This window comes from Brachypodium distachyon, chromosome 3 (assembly GCF_000005505.3).
Source record: "Brachypodium distachyon strain Bd21 chromosome 3, Brachypodium_distachyon_v3.0, whole genome shotgun sequence".
NCBI classification, from domain to species: domain Eukaryota; kingdom Viridiplantae; phylum Streptophyta; class Magnoliopsida; order Poales; family Poaceae; genus Brachypodium; species Brachypodium distachyon.
This window is the reverse complement of record NC_016133.3, coordinates 12,801,339-12,816,490: the sequence shown is the minus strand read 5'-3', so window position 1 is coordinate 12,816,490 and position 15,152 is coordinate 12,801,339. Positions and strand designations below refer to the sequence as shown.

Sequence of the window (15,152 nt, the reverse complement as noted above, 5' to 3'; positions counted from 1 at the left end):
GGGGCCTCGAAGACTTCTCTGAGCGTCCGTCAGATCTCCAACGTGGGGTCGAGATCGACCAAGTTCCACGGCGTGCCCTGGAGTCCAGTGTCCAGCCCCGGTGACCTCGCCGCCGCCGCTGCCTCTCTGCTGAGCGTTTCGGGTGGGAGCGACCGCCGGAAATCCCTCGCCCCCTCTGGAGCCGAGGAGTCATCGAGGGTCCTGGAGCGATGGATCCTTCAGAAAGCTCGCCCTCTGATCGCAAAGAAGAAGAGCAGCCGGCGGCGTCCCTGCCGCTGCCGGCCGCCTTCCTCGAGTTCCTCGGCGACAACGGCCTGGACCCTATGCTCTACTCCGCGTCCGACACCATCCCGCGCTACATCAGGTGAGGCAGGCGGCTTCAGCACTCACACTGAGCTTATTATCACCCACCTTGTTTGTTTCCGCCCATTAGCATTTGTCAGGATTTTTTTTCTCTGTCATCCCAAGGTTGAAACCAGGCGTGGAGTCCAGGATGGTGTCGGAGATCGAGAGCGAGCTCAAGTGCGAGCTATGGAAGGTTCCTTGGCTGCCGAATTTCTATGCGATTCCCCCTGAAGTTCAGATTGCTGGCTCCAAGGCTTATCAGCAAGGGAAGGTGAGGGGAAATTTTGTTGTTGTTGTTCTGCAGCTGCCTGGTTACTCACCGGCATAAGCATGCTGAATGCATCGTGTTACCCTAGTCTAATAAAATGTTATATGATGGTAGTGTTGGTTGTTACTATTAGACTTCTGTCAAGTGTTTTGTGAGACAGTTTATCCGAGATAGCACTAGTGTAATACCATGTAGTATATTTAAGAGATGAAATGGAATGCTTCAAATCGGTAGCAGTGGTGATGCCATGATGGTACACGTTAAACTGAAGTTGTTCAATCTCATGGTACTTTGGTTGGCACCTGATTGCTAAACAAGATTCTCTCATAAAGCCTAAGAGACACAATTATTTGTTAGATATATTAGAAGCTGGAATTTCCCAGTACAAGCTATTGTGTTATTATGTTCTTATCATGCACTCTTCTGTGTGTGCCGTTTGCTTCACCTATGCATCATTTGAACACAGTGCAGATCTATGGAATTGATGCAGCTTCTGGAGCTGCTATCTTAGCACTTGATGTTCAACCAGGAGACCATGTTCTTGACCTCTGTGCTGCCCCAGGTAATTGTTTTTAATAGTATATTTTAGTAACACATTAGACCTGTGTTTTCTTAGTGGCATATGTGTACCGTAAAATTATAGATGGTCACTTGTACTAGATTTTTCTGGGGCCCACGTGTATTCACCAATATGGCAAGGCCTACCTTTCTCCATAGCATAAAAACATGCATAGCCTTTCCTGATTGGTTGATCTTTGGATAAGTAACTGCTTGAATTAAGTCCATTGAGCCACATGATCTCTGTTGTTTGATAGACTGACACAACCATACAGTTTCAAGTAATATCCCTCTGTTTTAGTTTGACTTTACCAAATATCTAATCCAAATGTTTTTGAAGATAGCAATAGTCAAAGTTTTCATAGTTTGACTTACCTATGTCTAAAACTACAGCGCTCATGGAACTTACGTATGTTACTTCTAGGATATCGTGTTACAATCCTGTTTGTTTGGCAGGCCTGTATGGTTTCAAGTTTGATTGATATGTTAAATATTATTCTCCAATAGTTTGATATAGTAGTGTTAGCCCAACACATATTTCTCCATCCTCGGGATGGTGTTGTTTAAATTCAAGCACTAATTTTAGTTTGTTATGCGATTATTTTCCGATGGGTCATGTAGCTTGTGTTAGACTTCGCTTTTTTGTGGGATTAATTTTATTCAGAGCTAAATTAATGTTGCACCTATATGGCATGCAAGGCGCGAAGCTTTGCATGCTTGCAGATATGCTTGGTAACACAGGTTCTCTGACTGGTGTTGATGTTGCAAAGCACCGTCTTGCAGCCTGCCGTACGATGTTGCAGAAGTATTCTCTTGGAGATCGTAGTAGACTCTTTGTTGCCAACGGGACATTTTTTTCTATATTGCCTTCGAATTCAAGTCTTGGGAGCATAGAAGGTATTTTCTTTGGGGAAATCCAATTCCCTTGTTGGTTTTATTTCCTCTGAAACGCGTGAACAGGTGTAACTTGACTTGAGTTTGATGCTCTTCTTACAGAGTCAACTGGTATCAAGGACAATGGGAGCATATTCTCAGAATGGACTTCAAAGAGATCATGGAAAGAGAGACAGAAGTCTAAAAAGGCAAAGGCAGCTGGTTCACCTCATCCACCCTCAACTTCTGAACCTGAACTAATATATTATGGCAAAGATTCAGGATTAGTAGGAGTGCGAAAATGTGATGTTCTTTGTCCGTCAGCTGATGTTGATGCCTGCACATCTGGCTATGATAAGGTATTTCTTTACTGGTGCGATTTTTTGTTGATTTTATAAAATGCTAGTGTTTACATAAGTATTCTATGAGTTAGATCAGTGCACTTTTGATGATTCTAAGTGGAAATATGCATTAGTTGGTGTGGTGCAATTTCTATTTTGACACTGTCGTAGCCAACTCCGAATTTCATCCACTTCACTTCTTACTTGAATCTAATTACTTTTGTAGTCAATAAGCACTTAATGCATTCTATGAGCAGCATCACATTTATATTTCCTATGAAAAAATACATAATGATAGCTTTGTGTTTTCAACATTTTGACTCCCAGTAGTTTCGTTGCTCTAATTGAGTAGTGTTTCTATGCTCTTACAGAAACAGACAAATCCCAGAGGCAAATATAGACATATAGTTGGAAGTGGAGTTGGGTAGTTGCAAATGAGGCCCTCAATTTGCTCTAGAAAGTGTACTTCTTAATATTTCTTAACTTTCTTTCGAGCAAACATTTTTCACTTTTTTGGAAGAGTACTAAAGCTCTTTTACAAATTTCATCACAGAACTTATTTTTCTGATCTGAATATTCTTTTTGCAATTTATTTCCACAAGTTGGAGTATCTCTGCTTTGTTTGATAGTTTGAATGAAATGCATACAGGTCCTAGTGGATGCAGAGTGCACTCATGATGGATCGATAAAACACATCCAGAAGTTTGAGTTCTGGGGATGGGAAACAATGGATCGACGTGTACTTGATGCACAAAGAATTGACAACCTGCTCCATCTTCAGGTTCTACTTCCATTCTTGATGTTAGCTTGAAGGGTTGGCACTAGATCCAGCTACCATATCTTAAATCCAGTTCTGCGCAATTCTTCATATTTACCGATTTGTTTTGCCTGAAATTTCTACTCCATCCGTCCGGAAATAAGTGATGCGGATTTGTATAAGAATCTATACAAATCCACGTCACTTATTTTGGGACGGAGGGAGTAGTAAATTTTGACAAGCTTCCTTTGATATGCAGTTGCGTCTTCTCATAAATGGTTTTAGATTACTGAAAACAGGTGGATCACTTGTATATAGTACTTGTAGGTGCGTGATTTATTCACATGCAACCTTTTATAGTTAATTCCCTTGGTTGCTCACCAACAATCTAGTCTTGGCGGTTCATACCCACGTGACTTATAACCTACTGTTTACCTTCAAATAGCTTGACCGTCGCACAAAATGAGGATGTCATTCGGCAATTTCTTTTGAAATATCCTTCAGCAGGTACTACTCTGTTTCTGTTGCTCATTTCCCTTGTGTTGGAGTTGGAAACAAAGCCCCTATAGCTTAATTTTTAAGAGATGTTTCTTATTACTTCTATAATGCCCACCTGATAATTGTTTTGCAACCTGCAGAGCTGCAAAGTGTGGACGGAGCCGATAGCTGGCCCTGCAGAAGCGGCAGCATCCAGAAAACCTTGAGATTTGATCCTGGCACTTCACAAACCAGCGGTCTTTTTGTTGCTAAGCTCATCAAGTTGCCGTCTTAGAGCATAGTATTCCGATGCTCATTGCGAGATATCACAACCAAATACCCAACAAATGTCTCTCTTTTTTCGCAGATTATGTGTATGCTAGTTCACAGGTGAAAAAGAAACAAATGACGGAACAAGTTTAAGTGCGGTCTTTGACTTGACTATTACATATTGGTTTAACATTAGGGTGATCAAGACCAATGAAGGGCCGTTTGTTTCTGTATTGATATGTGAGTTACACAAGCATTCGAATCGATCACCATTCTTTTGGTACTACTTAATCATAGGGATCATCCATCCTTTGCTCGAGCTCATTACATGGTCTGCTTGCCATGGCTCGGACACGACGAGCCATGGTACATCTCCGGCGGCAGGCGCGGGCGAGCGGCGGCGAAGAGCGGCAGGGCCTTGGGCATGGTCATCCCATAGACCTCATCGGTGTCGATCTCCTCGCCGTCAGGCGGCGACCAGTCAAAGCAGTGGAAGAGCCTGGCGAGCGCCATGAGCACCAAGATCACCCCCAGCGGCGCGCCGGGGCACTTGCGCTTCCCGGCGCTGAAAGGAAGGATCTTGAAGTCCGGCAAATGACTAATCTCCACCCGGGCTCCTCCGTCCGCGGGCATGTGCCTCTCGGGCCGGAACTGGCCCACGTCGTCCCAGACGCGCGGGTTCCGGCCCAGCGCGTGCGTGTTGATGAAGATCCTCGTCCGGGCCGGGATGTCGTAGCCCATGATCGTCGTGGGCTTTAAGGACTCGTGCGGGATCAGGAATGGGCCTGCTGGGTGCATCCGGAAGGACTCCCGGACCACGCACCGGAGGTAGGGGAGATGCGGGAGATCGGATTCTGAGACCATCCGGGCTCGGCCCACCACGGCGTCCAGCTCCTCCTGGATCTTGCGGAGGACCCGTGGGTGCTTGATCACCTCCGCCATCACCCACTCGTTTGTCACCGACGAGGTGTCCGTGGCAGCAGCGATCATGTCCTGCATAAAACAAAATTCAGAGCTAAAATTCAGCCAAGAAATTTGACTTAGAACAAAGCTAGAACTTCTTACAGTAGACTTAGAACAAAGCTAGAACAAAGCAAGAACATTTAGGAGCGGAGTGAGTAGCTTAAAGGAAATTAATGAACTTGAGGGTCTGTAACTGCAAGAGTAAAGGGTACCTGCATTAAGGCTTTGATCTCCACATCATCCATGTGCTCCTTCCCATTCTCGCCGGGCAAGGAAAGGAGCACATCAACAAAGTCCATCTCTTCTTTGCTATCATCACCATCATCAAGGGATGATGCAGACTTTCTGGCCTCCCTTGCCTTCCTGTGTTCATCGATGATCTTCTGGTGGAAATCATCCACCTTCTTCTCCACCTCCCTCATCTTCTTCTCGCACCCGTACGGGTCGACCCACCTCCAGGCCGGCAAGTAGTCACCGAGGTAGATCAGGCCCAGCAGATAGAAGAGCTCATGGGTGATGTGCATGAACTCCATGGCTTCGCCGGGGCCTGCTGACTGCAGACCGAAGTACTGCTTTCCCAGCAGCATCCTCGTCACGTTGTTCATCGAGAAGGCGCCAAGAACCTCCCTCAGGTTCACGGGCTTCTCAGACTGGGATTTAGCCCATACGAACTGGCAGAGGTGTTCAGCCTCCTGAGCTCGGTGAGCGGCAAAAGACTCCAGCCGCTTGGTGGTCAGCAGGTGCTCCATGCAAACCCTCCTCATCCTCTTCCAGTTTGGCCCCAGTGGAGCGAGGGCCACATCGCCGCATCCGTAGGCGAGGTGAACAGCAGCCAGTGTTCGAGGCCGTGAAGCAAAGACCTCGTCTTGCCGGATGAGTATTTCACGGATCACTTCAGGGTCATCGGTGGTGATGGCATCGATAGTTCCAAGACGAAGATAAACAAGGGGGCCATACTTGGTGCAAAAGCGAGCAAAGTCCTTGTGGGGAAGAGGACTCAGCTGGAGAAGGTTCCCAAAGATTGGCCATCTTGGAGGTCCAGGTGGGAGCCTGAGCTTCGTCCTGTTGAGTTTTTTCCAATACACTGCAACAAAGATCCATGAGCATAAGATGATGGAAAGAAGAAACAGATCCATGGGATCACAAACAGATGGCAATTAAAGTCGAATTGCAAATGCTGTTCTATTTATGGGATCTCATCAAACTTGCTGGTGAAAGAAATTGAGCGATGAAAGTTGAAGCGAATTGGTTAGAGTATTAGACTGGTCATGATTCTTGTGCTGACCATTATGATTAAACTCCTCACCTAACATCGTATAAGAAATGTCATGATCTTGACATGACTAATGGAGTGATGCAGAGCAATATGTAGAAGAGAACTAGGATAAAATAAAGATAATCCAACCTGACCACAGGTTATGTATCCGCAAAATATATGGCTCTTTCGCGCTGTTATCCAGCAATTTGCTCCGCACAAATTCTTTTTATACAAAAAATAAATAAATTGAGCTAGTGAGTTAGGTTACAGCACTGATAGCTGCTGTTCTGAATTTTCCTATTATTACGAAGGCATCATATATTTAGCATGCAAATCTTACTCCATCTACCACATTGATAATATACGAACAGACATAATTTCTTATTTTCTTGAAGAGAACATGGAGAGATTCATCCTTGTTCCTTCCCAAAAAACGGTATCTAACTCCAGTTACACACTTGTACACTACTCTTCCATGCGAGATTCTTCCCCCTTTACCACGTAAACTTCTATTACTAAAGAAAAACTTAATAAAAAATATTATCCTTCCACTTTACCTTGGGTATAGTTGTCTCGCTAGAATCGACCTTAGACTTCGCTCAGTGGAGAAACCAATTCGTTATCCATTGATCAACAAACTATCTCCTACATAAATGTTGTTGAATTTAAGCAGCAGCCAACATTTTCTTGTTCTTTAGCACTTCTCTGTAGCGGCAGGTGAATTCTGTGCATAGGTCCTTCACTTCTGCAGTGCCTTAAAAGGAGAAGAGTAGATGGAATCAGCATGAGGATTACAACAGATCTACAGAACTATCTGGCGGAACCACACTGTCAGGGCTCAGGCAAAAACCACAGCAAATATTGCTTGTTAATGAAAAAAGATGCAATTGGTGAATTGATAGCTTGAAGTTCTGAAATATTCCTATCTCAAAAACATAAGATGATACCTGCCAAAAATGGATCCAGACCACCTACATGCACAATGTTCATATCAACAATCATCCGGTCAGCTAGCCACAAATATTTAGCATTAACTAGGAACTGCGCATGATGATGTGAGCTCTTTTCAACGTCACTTCAATTTTCATTTCTCAACGTCGTGTACGCATAGACAGGCACAACCAACATAATCAACATCAACTCTTGGTATTAGAACAGTTGTGATATGAATTTGATATCCTTGTGTTTCATCTGCCAGTTACCAAGAACTGAAGCTCTAGAAGTGTTCACTGTGTGTTCTGTTCGATGTGGCCTTATCCAGTAATAAGGCTATAGCCAGGGCTTTTACTGGCCATGTTGGATAACTGTACAACTTTCAGCATTTCTTCATCATTTTTCATCCCTGCAGATGAGAACATATTTGACAGCACTGTGTAGGCTGTTGCATCATAAGGATCCATCTCAAGAAGCTTTTGTGCTGCTATTTTTGCAAAAGTGAGACTAGAATGCAGACTGCTAGCACTGAGCAAAGCTGCCCATGCATCAGAATTATCATTCTGGGGCATCGAGTTAATCATTTCCAGTGCTTCAGCAAGGAGGCCTGCACGACCTAAAAGATCAACCATACATGTGTAGTGGTCAGGGTTTGGTTCAATACCATAGACCGATTTCATTGATCCGAAATAGTTATAACCTTGTTGAACCAAACCAGCACGTGCACAGCCAGTCAGAATTCCCAAGAATGTCACATGGTTAGGCTTGTGGCCATCATTTTGCATTTTGGTAAAAAGTTTGAATGCATCTTCAACCAAATCATGTTGCACAAATGCTGTAATCATAGAATTAGTAGCAATAAGACTTGGATTGCTAATGCTCGAGAAAACATGATAAGCCTCAGCCAATCTTCCGCATTTTGCGTACATTGATACCAAAGAAGTGTGAATAGAAGAGTCAAATATCCATCCCATGTTGATTGCATATGCATGAGCTTGCATTCCCTGATTCAACATTGTTAGGCTAGCCAAAGCACTGAGTAGACAACTAAAAGCTATTGTATTGGGCTTGCAGCCTTCTTGTGCCATGCGACAAAACCACCGCACTGCACTTAAATAGTCTCCATTTGTAACGAGACTAGAAATAACCGCAGTCCAAGCAACCTCATCTTTTCCTGGCATTTGCTCGAAAAGTTCTATGGCCTCTGTAATCCAACCCCTGTTAGCAAACCCAACAACCATCGATGTCCAAGAAACAGCATCCTTCTCAGGCATTAACTTGAACAGCACATGTGCTTCTTCGACCATGTTATGCTGAACATAGCCTGTGATCAACGAGTTCCATGACACTACGTCTTTCCACGTCATGTAAGCAAACACCCTTCTAGCATCAACCATCCAACCAAACCGTGAATACAAGGTGATCAATGAATCACCTAAGAAAACATCCATTTCAAACCCCATTGCTATAATCAAACCGTGAATCTGAATTCCTTCCCTGACAAGGCTGGACTCGGCACAAGCATCCAACGCGACTGAGAGCGTCGTTGTATTAACCTGAACACCTTCCCTTCTCATGTTCTGGAACAGCAGCAGACCATCTCTGCGCCTCCCAAGTTTTACATACCCAAGAATCATCGAGGTCCACGACACCACATTCCGCTCCGGCATGGCCTCAAACACCTTCCTCGCCTCCAGCACGCTGCCATTCTTGCAGAGCCCGTCGACCACCGCGGTCCAAGAAATGACATCCCTCACGGCCATTCCCTCGAACACCCTCAGCGCCAACGAGAGCTCCCCAGCCCTCACGTACGCGGCGATCAGCGCGTTCGACCCAACCGGGTCCCGCCATCGCCACGGCATCTCGGCAAACACCGCCTCGGCCTCGCGGAGCATCCCGGCCCTAGCGAGGCCCGAGATCATGGCGCCATAGGACACCGCGTTCCTGGCCGGCATCTTGGAGAAGAGCGCGTGCGCGGCGGCCGGCTGGCCCGCGCGGAGGTAGAGCGAGAGCAGCGCGTTCCAGGAGGCGGCGTTGCGGCGGGGCATGTCGTCGAAGACGAGGCGCGCGGAGGCCGGGTCGCCGTTGTCGGCGTAGGCGGTGAGGAGCGCGGTCCAGGAGATGACGTCCCGGCGGGGCATCCTGTCGAACAGCTGCTGGGCGTCGCGGAGCATGCCGCGGCGGCCGTAGGACGTGAGCAGCGCGTTCAGGTGGGCATTATTGGGCCCGCGCGGCGGCGGCGGCGGCAGGAGTTCCTCATCTGGGATTGCAGTTTGGCGGGGGACGCCTGAGAGAGCCGTGGTGGCCGAGGCTCGTGGTAGCCGCAGTCGCAGGGCGGCCATTGTCAGAGCATGAGCACTTAGCTCCGACCGAGACCGGAGCGGAGTACATTTGTTTGGGTTTTTTCTTCACTTATTTATGTCAAAATTTGCCAAACATCAGGCAGACATTACGGCCATTTAAAAAAATAAAATCTTACCACATTCTTCACAGATCCATTTCATAACCGCTCTTTTGACAATGGCGATCAATTTGTTCCACTAAACTCGTAAAGCAAGTTATGTAAAGCAATTAAGCAACCAAACATGCCATGGTGACTCAACAAATTTGGAGCCACAACTTGTAGGGCAACAAGATCTCAAACATTGGTGCAAATATGTATGATTAACTTTTCTGATGGTTATTCTACACATTGTCTCGCACACATAGCACAGTTTCTTAATGTGTGTATTATTTCACCAGATGCAGGAATATTGGTGATTCCAGGCTTCCAGACTCTGATCTCATTGTAAGCCATGACCATCATGTGAGGGGAAGAAAGTAACCATCAATCAGAACTGTGAGAATATATCAAAAGAAAAGAAAAAAATGTGATGATTTTTAGTATCACACGAGGAGACAAAGAACATGCGGTCATTTTGTCTACCATAAGAACAGAACAGGCATACATCTGAATATTTTGATCAGATCTTCTACATCAAAATTGGGGATCAATTACAAGAACAAGGGCGTCAACACTATCGGAGACAACAAACACAAATCAGGCAAATATGTGGAACCAGAGGGTTGTAGCTTCCTACCTAAATCTTCAAGCTTCAACCTCACAGCAATATGTAAGCTCAACTGAGCCAAGGGAGCAGCAGCAGCCTCTAAGCTATCCTTGGGTGATTCATGTAAAAAAGGAGAACACCAGCCAGCCAAACTCACTGGCTGAGATAGGAGGAATGCTGATGATGGGTGAACAGTACATTTGCCGCCGCTATCTGTAGTTGCAGCAAGATGGTCGGCCCCGGACCAACTTGTCCCACAAGCACAGCATTTGCCTTGGCGACTGGTAATGCGCCGTGTAGTAGTTCTCGAGACAGCCGTACTGACAGAACTTCCAGCTGTGAGAGTACCGGACAGGCGTTGTGGAATTGTATTTTTCAACCCATAGCCCCATACTTACATCCTCCATCTTGAATAGCTGCAAGGAATAGCCAAAAAGGAGAGTGATTTGGTACAAACATGACACAAATTATCAAAAGGCAGTAGGGTACATAGATGGAGGCTCACCCTTAAACTCTGATTGGCATGCTGAGACACGACAAATTTTGCTATGCCACCAGAAATTACATAACCTGGTCCATTTGCATAAGGTGGATAGATATCTTCAGGCCATTCCTACATTTATTGAGAGTGGATATCACAGAGCGCAATGAAGATAGTGACACATGCAACACAGAAAGGGCTGCCACTTTTACAAACAAATATACAAGTTCATGGTGGGCGTATGGAAAGAACAGGCATTTCCTAGGGCTCAACTACCACATAAGGTCGTTCACTCAACCTTTAAGAAGGCATTAAAACTCAGCTCACAAATTTGTGAGATTAACTTTCTTGGCTAGACAAAAAAAAAAGATTCAGACATGCAGTATGATAAAGACTAATTTCACGGGGTTGCATGACCTCTAAAATGATAAATGAACTCTGAATAACCAACTGATTAACTCGAGAATATTGCTTCTTTAAAACGATAGTACCTCCTCTGTAACTGCCCATTTCCCGGTTCTCAGTGGTCTATGCAAGAGGTTAAGGTTCCCCATATATAATGGTTTGCCAAAGGAGTACGCCCTGATATGTCTAAGAACCACATCTACCCTCACAAATGTATCATCATCGCATTTCATGATATGGGTAGCTGTCAAGTTTTGGACCTGCAAGGTGATATGATAAACAGATGTAAGATTCATTATTTAGTTCACACTGTGCATGCAGTGACTAGTACCGCTGTAACTGCTGCAGAAGTCAACAGAAGATGATGATAGCAAGAGTGTCTCACCCCATACTCGCAAATAGCAATTGTCTTAAGAACTACCAGTTCATAACGATCTATAAATGGCAAAATGACAATATCTCCAAAGTATTCTGCTTCTTTCTTCAGCATTACATTGACCTCTTTCCTTGAATTCTGCAACCACAGTTTGTGAAGAGTAACATTATGGCAGACATTCTTTTTTTTTCTTTCATCATGAGATGCTATACTGAAATCTCCCATCACTAGAGTACATGTGTTTAACAAGTTTGTAAGTGGATGATCAGTGCTGAACTGCTAATAACGATTTTTACTGTGATACAGTATGTAAGAGCGTGCATAAATTATAAGACTAGTAAGATATATCAAATAATTCAATATAATAGCACTACATCAAATAATTCAAGATAATAGCACCACAAGCATGAAGATGAACAGTAGATAGCCAGCAAAATCCAACGCATGCAAGAAAAGAGAACATTTTCTGTTTGTGCATGTGTATCAAATATGTGGCCCACATTTTACAACCTCTATCTTGTACTGAGTACTTCCATTATTCCGATCCACAGACTGATCATACATTCAAATTTACAACACCAATAAGAAATCTAAAGATGCATTGCACAAACTAGCGACAAAGATATTTCAAAGAAAATACCGTTTATTTTGGACGCATAATTTGCTTACCAGTGCAACAAAGAATCGTGCTACTACTTTAGAAGACCTAATTTCTGAAGTTTGCATCCAAGTTTTTCTCACAGCCATGCGCTCAGCAAAATGATTTGATGCCGAGAGTATTCCGATAAAAAGGTAAACTGGATCTTTTGGCAGTGGTTGGGACCTCCATTTCTCTGACATCTCAAGGACTTGCTGAAGTGAAAAACTGGGATGAGACATAGGAAGAGCAGTGGCATAAACTGAATGTACATTGACGTCGCCCTTAACATATAATCCTGTTGCTTCTTCAAGAGTAAACCCCTGGCAATGATCACCTTTACCCATTAGTGTTTCTTCTATATATCATAACAAAAAAGACAGCAGCAAGAACATGTCTAAAGAACATACTGGCCGATAAGGGAAAGATGTCACATGTCGACCGCCAACATATATATGGAAACCTTCAACTCCAGCTTGTATAGTAAGAACAAATAATCGATCTTCTACAAAAGGGAATGGCCATGTCATTGCTGGTTTCTTCGCACGCCCTATGAACCTCTTTAGCCATGAAGTGGTCTTGGACTCCTTTGTGTCAACAATATCATCACGTATCCATTTCTCACATTTGGTGAACCCATCGACTGTCCAAAAATACGAAATTGTAGGGTTTAGCCAAATATGCTAGCCTGGGGATAAAACGACAGTGTTATCATAGAACTAGCATGTTGTGTACTTGTGTTTTTGTTTTGCAATACAAAGTGGATGCTAAAAATGACTATTTAAGAAAAACTAGAAAATCAAATAAACTTTTTCATATTACTTCAGATGTTAGTCAATAAGAATATAACTTGTGAAAAGGTGAAAATCCCCCACGAAGGAAAAATCATATGAAAAATTCAAGAAATTGTCCATAGAGCTATTCATAATTCCATATTATTATGGCATGCAATTACACATGGTACATATCAAGGTACTGATGAACAGTCATAGAAATGGTATGTACATATGGAAGTGTAGATATTAATATAACTAGTTGAAACGGATTTCATTCAGAAGATACACACACTAAACAGTAAACAACATTAATGATCTGAGTATCTGACATCTTCATCTGATCTATATGTCAAATAAGAATCTACCATAGCAAAAGGGCAATAGCATCAAAATTATTAAGTCCCCAGAATTTGTGGCAAGAAAATCTTCACGCGCTTAGAAGCAGTTTTAATATCGAATAAACAATAGTCATCATGGATAGCAGCTATAGTGATTAACTAGTAAGTCCTAAAAAAAAGGGCAGCCCGGTGCATGTAGCTCCCGCTTGCGCAGGGTCCGGGGAAGGGTCCGACCACTTTGGGTCTTTTGTACGCAGCCTTTCCCTGCATTAACTAGTAAGTCCTAAATAGAAAAATGGCAATACAACTGATTTGTCGCCCCTTATCTCTACTAGCAAGTACTAGCAAGGATGCCAGTACCATAACCACATTACTAGAAAGAACATTTTAAGGTCCAAGCTAGGACTGAAGCAGAATAGCACGACATACCCTTATCCTCATTGTCCTCAGGAGGTAGGCCGTCACAGCGCTGAGCGCCGCCCCACTGCATCCGGTAGCAGGTATTGTGCTCGATGATGGGGCGCTGGCTCCAGTCCCCCCTGAGCCTGGGGTTGAGGTGCAGTATCCTGGGCGGGTCCTCGCCATCCGCAGCGCGCAGGCCCTGTAGCTCGACCATGAACTGGGAGACGAGCACGGTGCCGTCCCCCTGGCGCATCCTGGCGAGCTGCGGCACGTACTCCTTGTGCGCGGGCCTGGGGGTGCCGACGACGGTGACGGAGGAGCCGGCGGCGAGGCCGCAGGGCAGGAAGACGACCCTCCCGCGCGCGCGCACGGAGACGGCGGAGGGGCACTTGTCGGTGGACGAGGCAGCGGAGCCGGCCGCGGCGAGCTCCCAGGGGTCCCCGGCGAACGCCGCGGCGTCCTCCCAGGCGGTGAGGCCGAGCGACCAGGCGTCGTCGGCCATGCGGTCGAGCGCGGACCGGTTGCGGGCGGCGATGTCGGGGAGGGAGACGCGGTCGTAGCGGTGCCAGAAGGGCTGGACATGGAAGAGGGTGGCGTTGGTGGGGGAAGAGGAGGAGGAGAAGCTTCCGGGGAGGAGGAGGGGAGGGAAGTGGTCGGAGGAGGACGGGGAGGAGAAAGCGGGGTCGCCGGCGGCGGCGAGGTCGGCGGTGGCCAGGTCGAGCACGCGGCGGAACTTGAGGGAGATGAGGATGAGGTACGCCGCCCCCGCCACGAACACCAGGTGCGACGGCCTCCACCGCCGCGCCATTGCCCCCCCTCAGTGGCCGCCCGCCCGTTTGCCCCCAACCAACCAACCAACCAACCCCCCTTCGCGCTCACGCTGTCGACCCCTCCGCCGCCGCTGACAACGACGACGACGATCTCGCTGTCTGTCCGCGGCCACGCCGCAAGGGCAGGCGCCTGGCCGGCCGCCGGCGAGCGAGCGAGCGGCGGGTGCGGATCTGGCTCACGCGCTCGCTCGCGCGCGCGCGCTGGGGCGTGGGATCGGAGGGGAGATGCGCGCGCGCTCGTGCGTGCGGGGAGGTCGGGGGAAATGGAGGAGGAGAGGCCGTCGTGGCTGCCTGCAACGGAACCCGGCCGCCCGTGATGTGGACTTGTCTTTTTGTTCGCCTCGGTTCTTCCGGCTTCGGCCCGGGCCGGCCGGCCGGCCAGCTGGTCTGGTCCGGTTCGAGCTTCGGCCATGTCGGATTGCCAGCTGAGCGGAAATAATTTATAGTTGTATTGAAATCACTTGAGTATTAATTTGCACAATGCAGGAAGCCGTCGAGCATACACAAGTCACTCTCTATTTATGTTAACAAAGTAGAAATAGTTTAGTTATATTGAAATCATTTTTATGTACAGTAGTACTTGTATTTATTTGCACAATACAGGAAGTAGCTTAGTTGCACTGAAATCACTTCTATTTATGTTACTCCCTCTGATCCATATTAATTGTCGAAATATTACATGTATTTAGACGTTTTTTAAACATAAATACGTTCACATTCAGACAAATTTGAGACAAATAATATGAACGTGAGGGAGTAACAAAATAGAAATAGTGTAGTTGCCCAGACTCCAGATCAATCCATATGCAGGAAT

The 15,152-nt window shown here is 45.9% G+C and overlaps 4 protein-coding genes across 5 annotated transcripts; 1 reads left to right on the top strand and 3 right to left on the bottom strand.

Annotated features, from left to right (window-relative positions):
- LOC100835950 lies at positions 1 to 4,124 on the top strand. The gene is made up of 9 exons (XM_003571308.4): positions 1 to 364; positions 469 to 616; positions 1,085 to 1,175; positions 1,871 to 2,068; positions 2,168 to 2,403; positions 3,035 to 3,166; positions 3,402 to 3,469; positions 3,588 to 3,649; positions 3,781 to 4,124. Exons 1-9 carry the CDS (start codon positions 210 to 212, stop codon positions 3,912 to 3,914), a joined length of 1,224 nt encoding a protein of 407 aa, XP_003571356.1. The 5' UTR covers positions 1 to 209; the 3' UTR covers positions 3,915 to 4,124.
- LOC112268508 (cytochrome P450 703A2) lies at positions 4,082 to 6,640 on the bottom strand. 2 transcript variants are annotated; one of them, XM_014900911.2, is made up of 3 exons: positions 6,159 to 6,640; positions 5,065 to 5,936; positions 4,082 to 4,882 (listed from the first exon to the last, which is right to left on the bottom strand). In XM_014900911.2, the coding sequence occupies exons 1-3, from the start codon at positions 6,163 to 6,165 to the stop codon at positions 4,214 to 4,216; spliced, it is 1,548 nt and encodes a 515-aa protein (XP_014756397.1). In that variant the 5' UTR covers positions 6,166 to 6,640; the 3' UTR covers positions 4,082 to 4,213. The 2 variants fall into 2 exon arrangements, with proteins under 2 accessions (XP_014756397.1, XP_003571355.1); XM_003571307.4 differs by lacking the exon at positions 6,159 to 6,640 and having other exon boundaries at positions 5,065 to 6,065.
- On the bottom strand, positions 5,799 to 9,547 carry LOC100835642 (pentatricopeptide repeat-containing protein At1g53600, mitochondrial). The gene is made up of 3 exons (XM_024462414.1): positions 7,058 to 9,547; positions 6,668 to 6,864; positions 5,799 to 5,936 (listed from the first exon to the last, which is right to left on the bottom strand). The coding sequence occupies exon 1, from the start codon at positions 9,383 to 9,385 to the stop codon at positions 7,364 to 7,366; it is 2,022 nt and encodes a 673-aa protein (XP_024318182.1). The 5' UTR covers positions 9,386 to 9,547; the 3' UTR covers positions 5,799 to 5,936; positions 6,668 to 6,864; positions 7,058 to 7,363.
- Positions 9,548 to 9,895: 348 nt separating this feature from the next.
- Positions 9,896 to 15,137, bottom strand: LOC100835024 (hydroxyproline O-galactosyltransferase GALT2). Its single transcript, XM_010235978.3, has 7 exons — positions 13,536 to 15,137; positions 12,403 to 12,635; positions 12,025 to 12,315; positions 11,365 to 11,493; positions 11,066 to 11,239; positions 10,599 to 10,706; positions 9,896 to 10,509 (listed from the first exon to the last, which is right to left on the bottom strand). The coding sequence occupies exons 1-7, from the start codon at positions 14,314 to 14,316 to the stop codon at positions 10,303 to 10,305; spliced, it is 1,923 nt and encodes a 640-aa protein (XP_010234280.1). The 5' UTR covers positions 14,317 to 15,137; the 3' UTR covers positions 9,896 to 10,302.
- Positions 15,138 to 15,152: the final 15 nt, after the last annotated feature.

Coding starts and splice junctions, on each gene's coding strand:
- LOC100835950 (XM_003571308.4), top strand. CDS start 210: ATGGATCCTTCAGAAAGCTCGCCCTCTGATCGCAAAGAAGAAGAGCAG. Junction 2,069..2,167: donor AAGTCTTGGGAGCATAGAAG/GTATTTTCTTTG, acceptor CTCTTCTTACAG/AGTCAACTGGTATCAAGGAC. Junction 3,650..3,780: donor TTTGAAATATCCTTCAGCAG/GTACTACTCTGT, acceptor TGCAACCTGCAG/AGCTGCAAAGTGTGGACGGA.
- LOC112268508 (XM_003571307.4), bottom strand. CDS start 5,988: ATGGATCTGTTTCTTCTTTCCATCATCTTATGCTCATGGATCTTTGTT. Junction 4,883..5,064: donor AGATCAAAGCCTTAATGCAG/GTACCCTTTACT, acceptor TGTTTTATGCAG/GACATGATCGCTGCTGCCAC.
- LOC100835642 (XM_024462414.1), bottom strand. CDS start 9,385: ATGGCCGCCCTGCGACTGCGGCTACCACGAGCCTCGGCCACCACGGCT.
- LOC100835024 (XM_010235978.3), bottom strand. CDS start 14,316: ATGGCGCGGCGGTGGAGGCCGTCGCACCTGGTGTTCGTGGCGGGGGCG. Junction 11,494..12,024: donor CACGATTCTTTGTTGCACTG/GTAAGCAAATTA, acceptor CTGTGGTTGCAG/AATTCAAGGAAAGAGGTCAA. Junction 10,707..11,065: donor AATGGGCAGTTACAGAGGAG/GTACTATCGTTT, acceptor CAATAAATGTAG/GAATGGCCTGAAGATATCTA.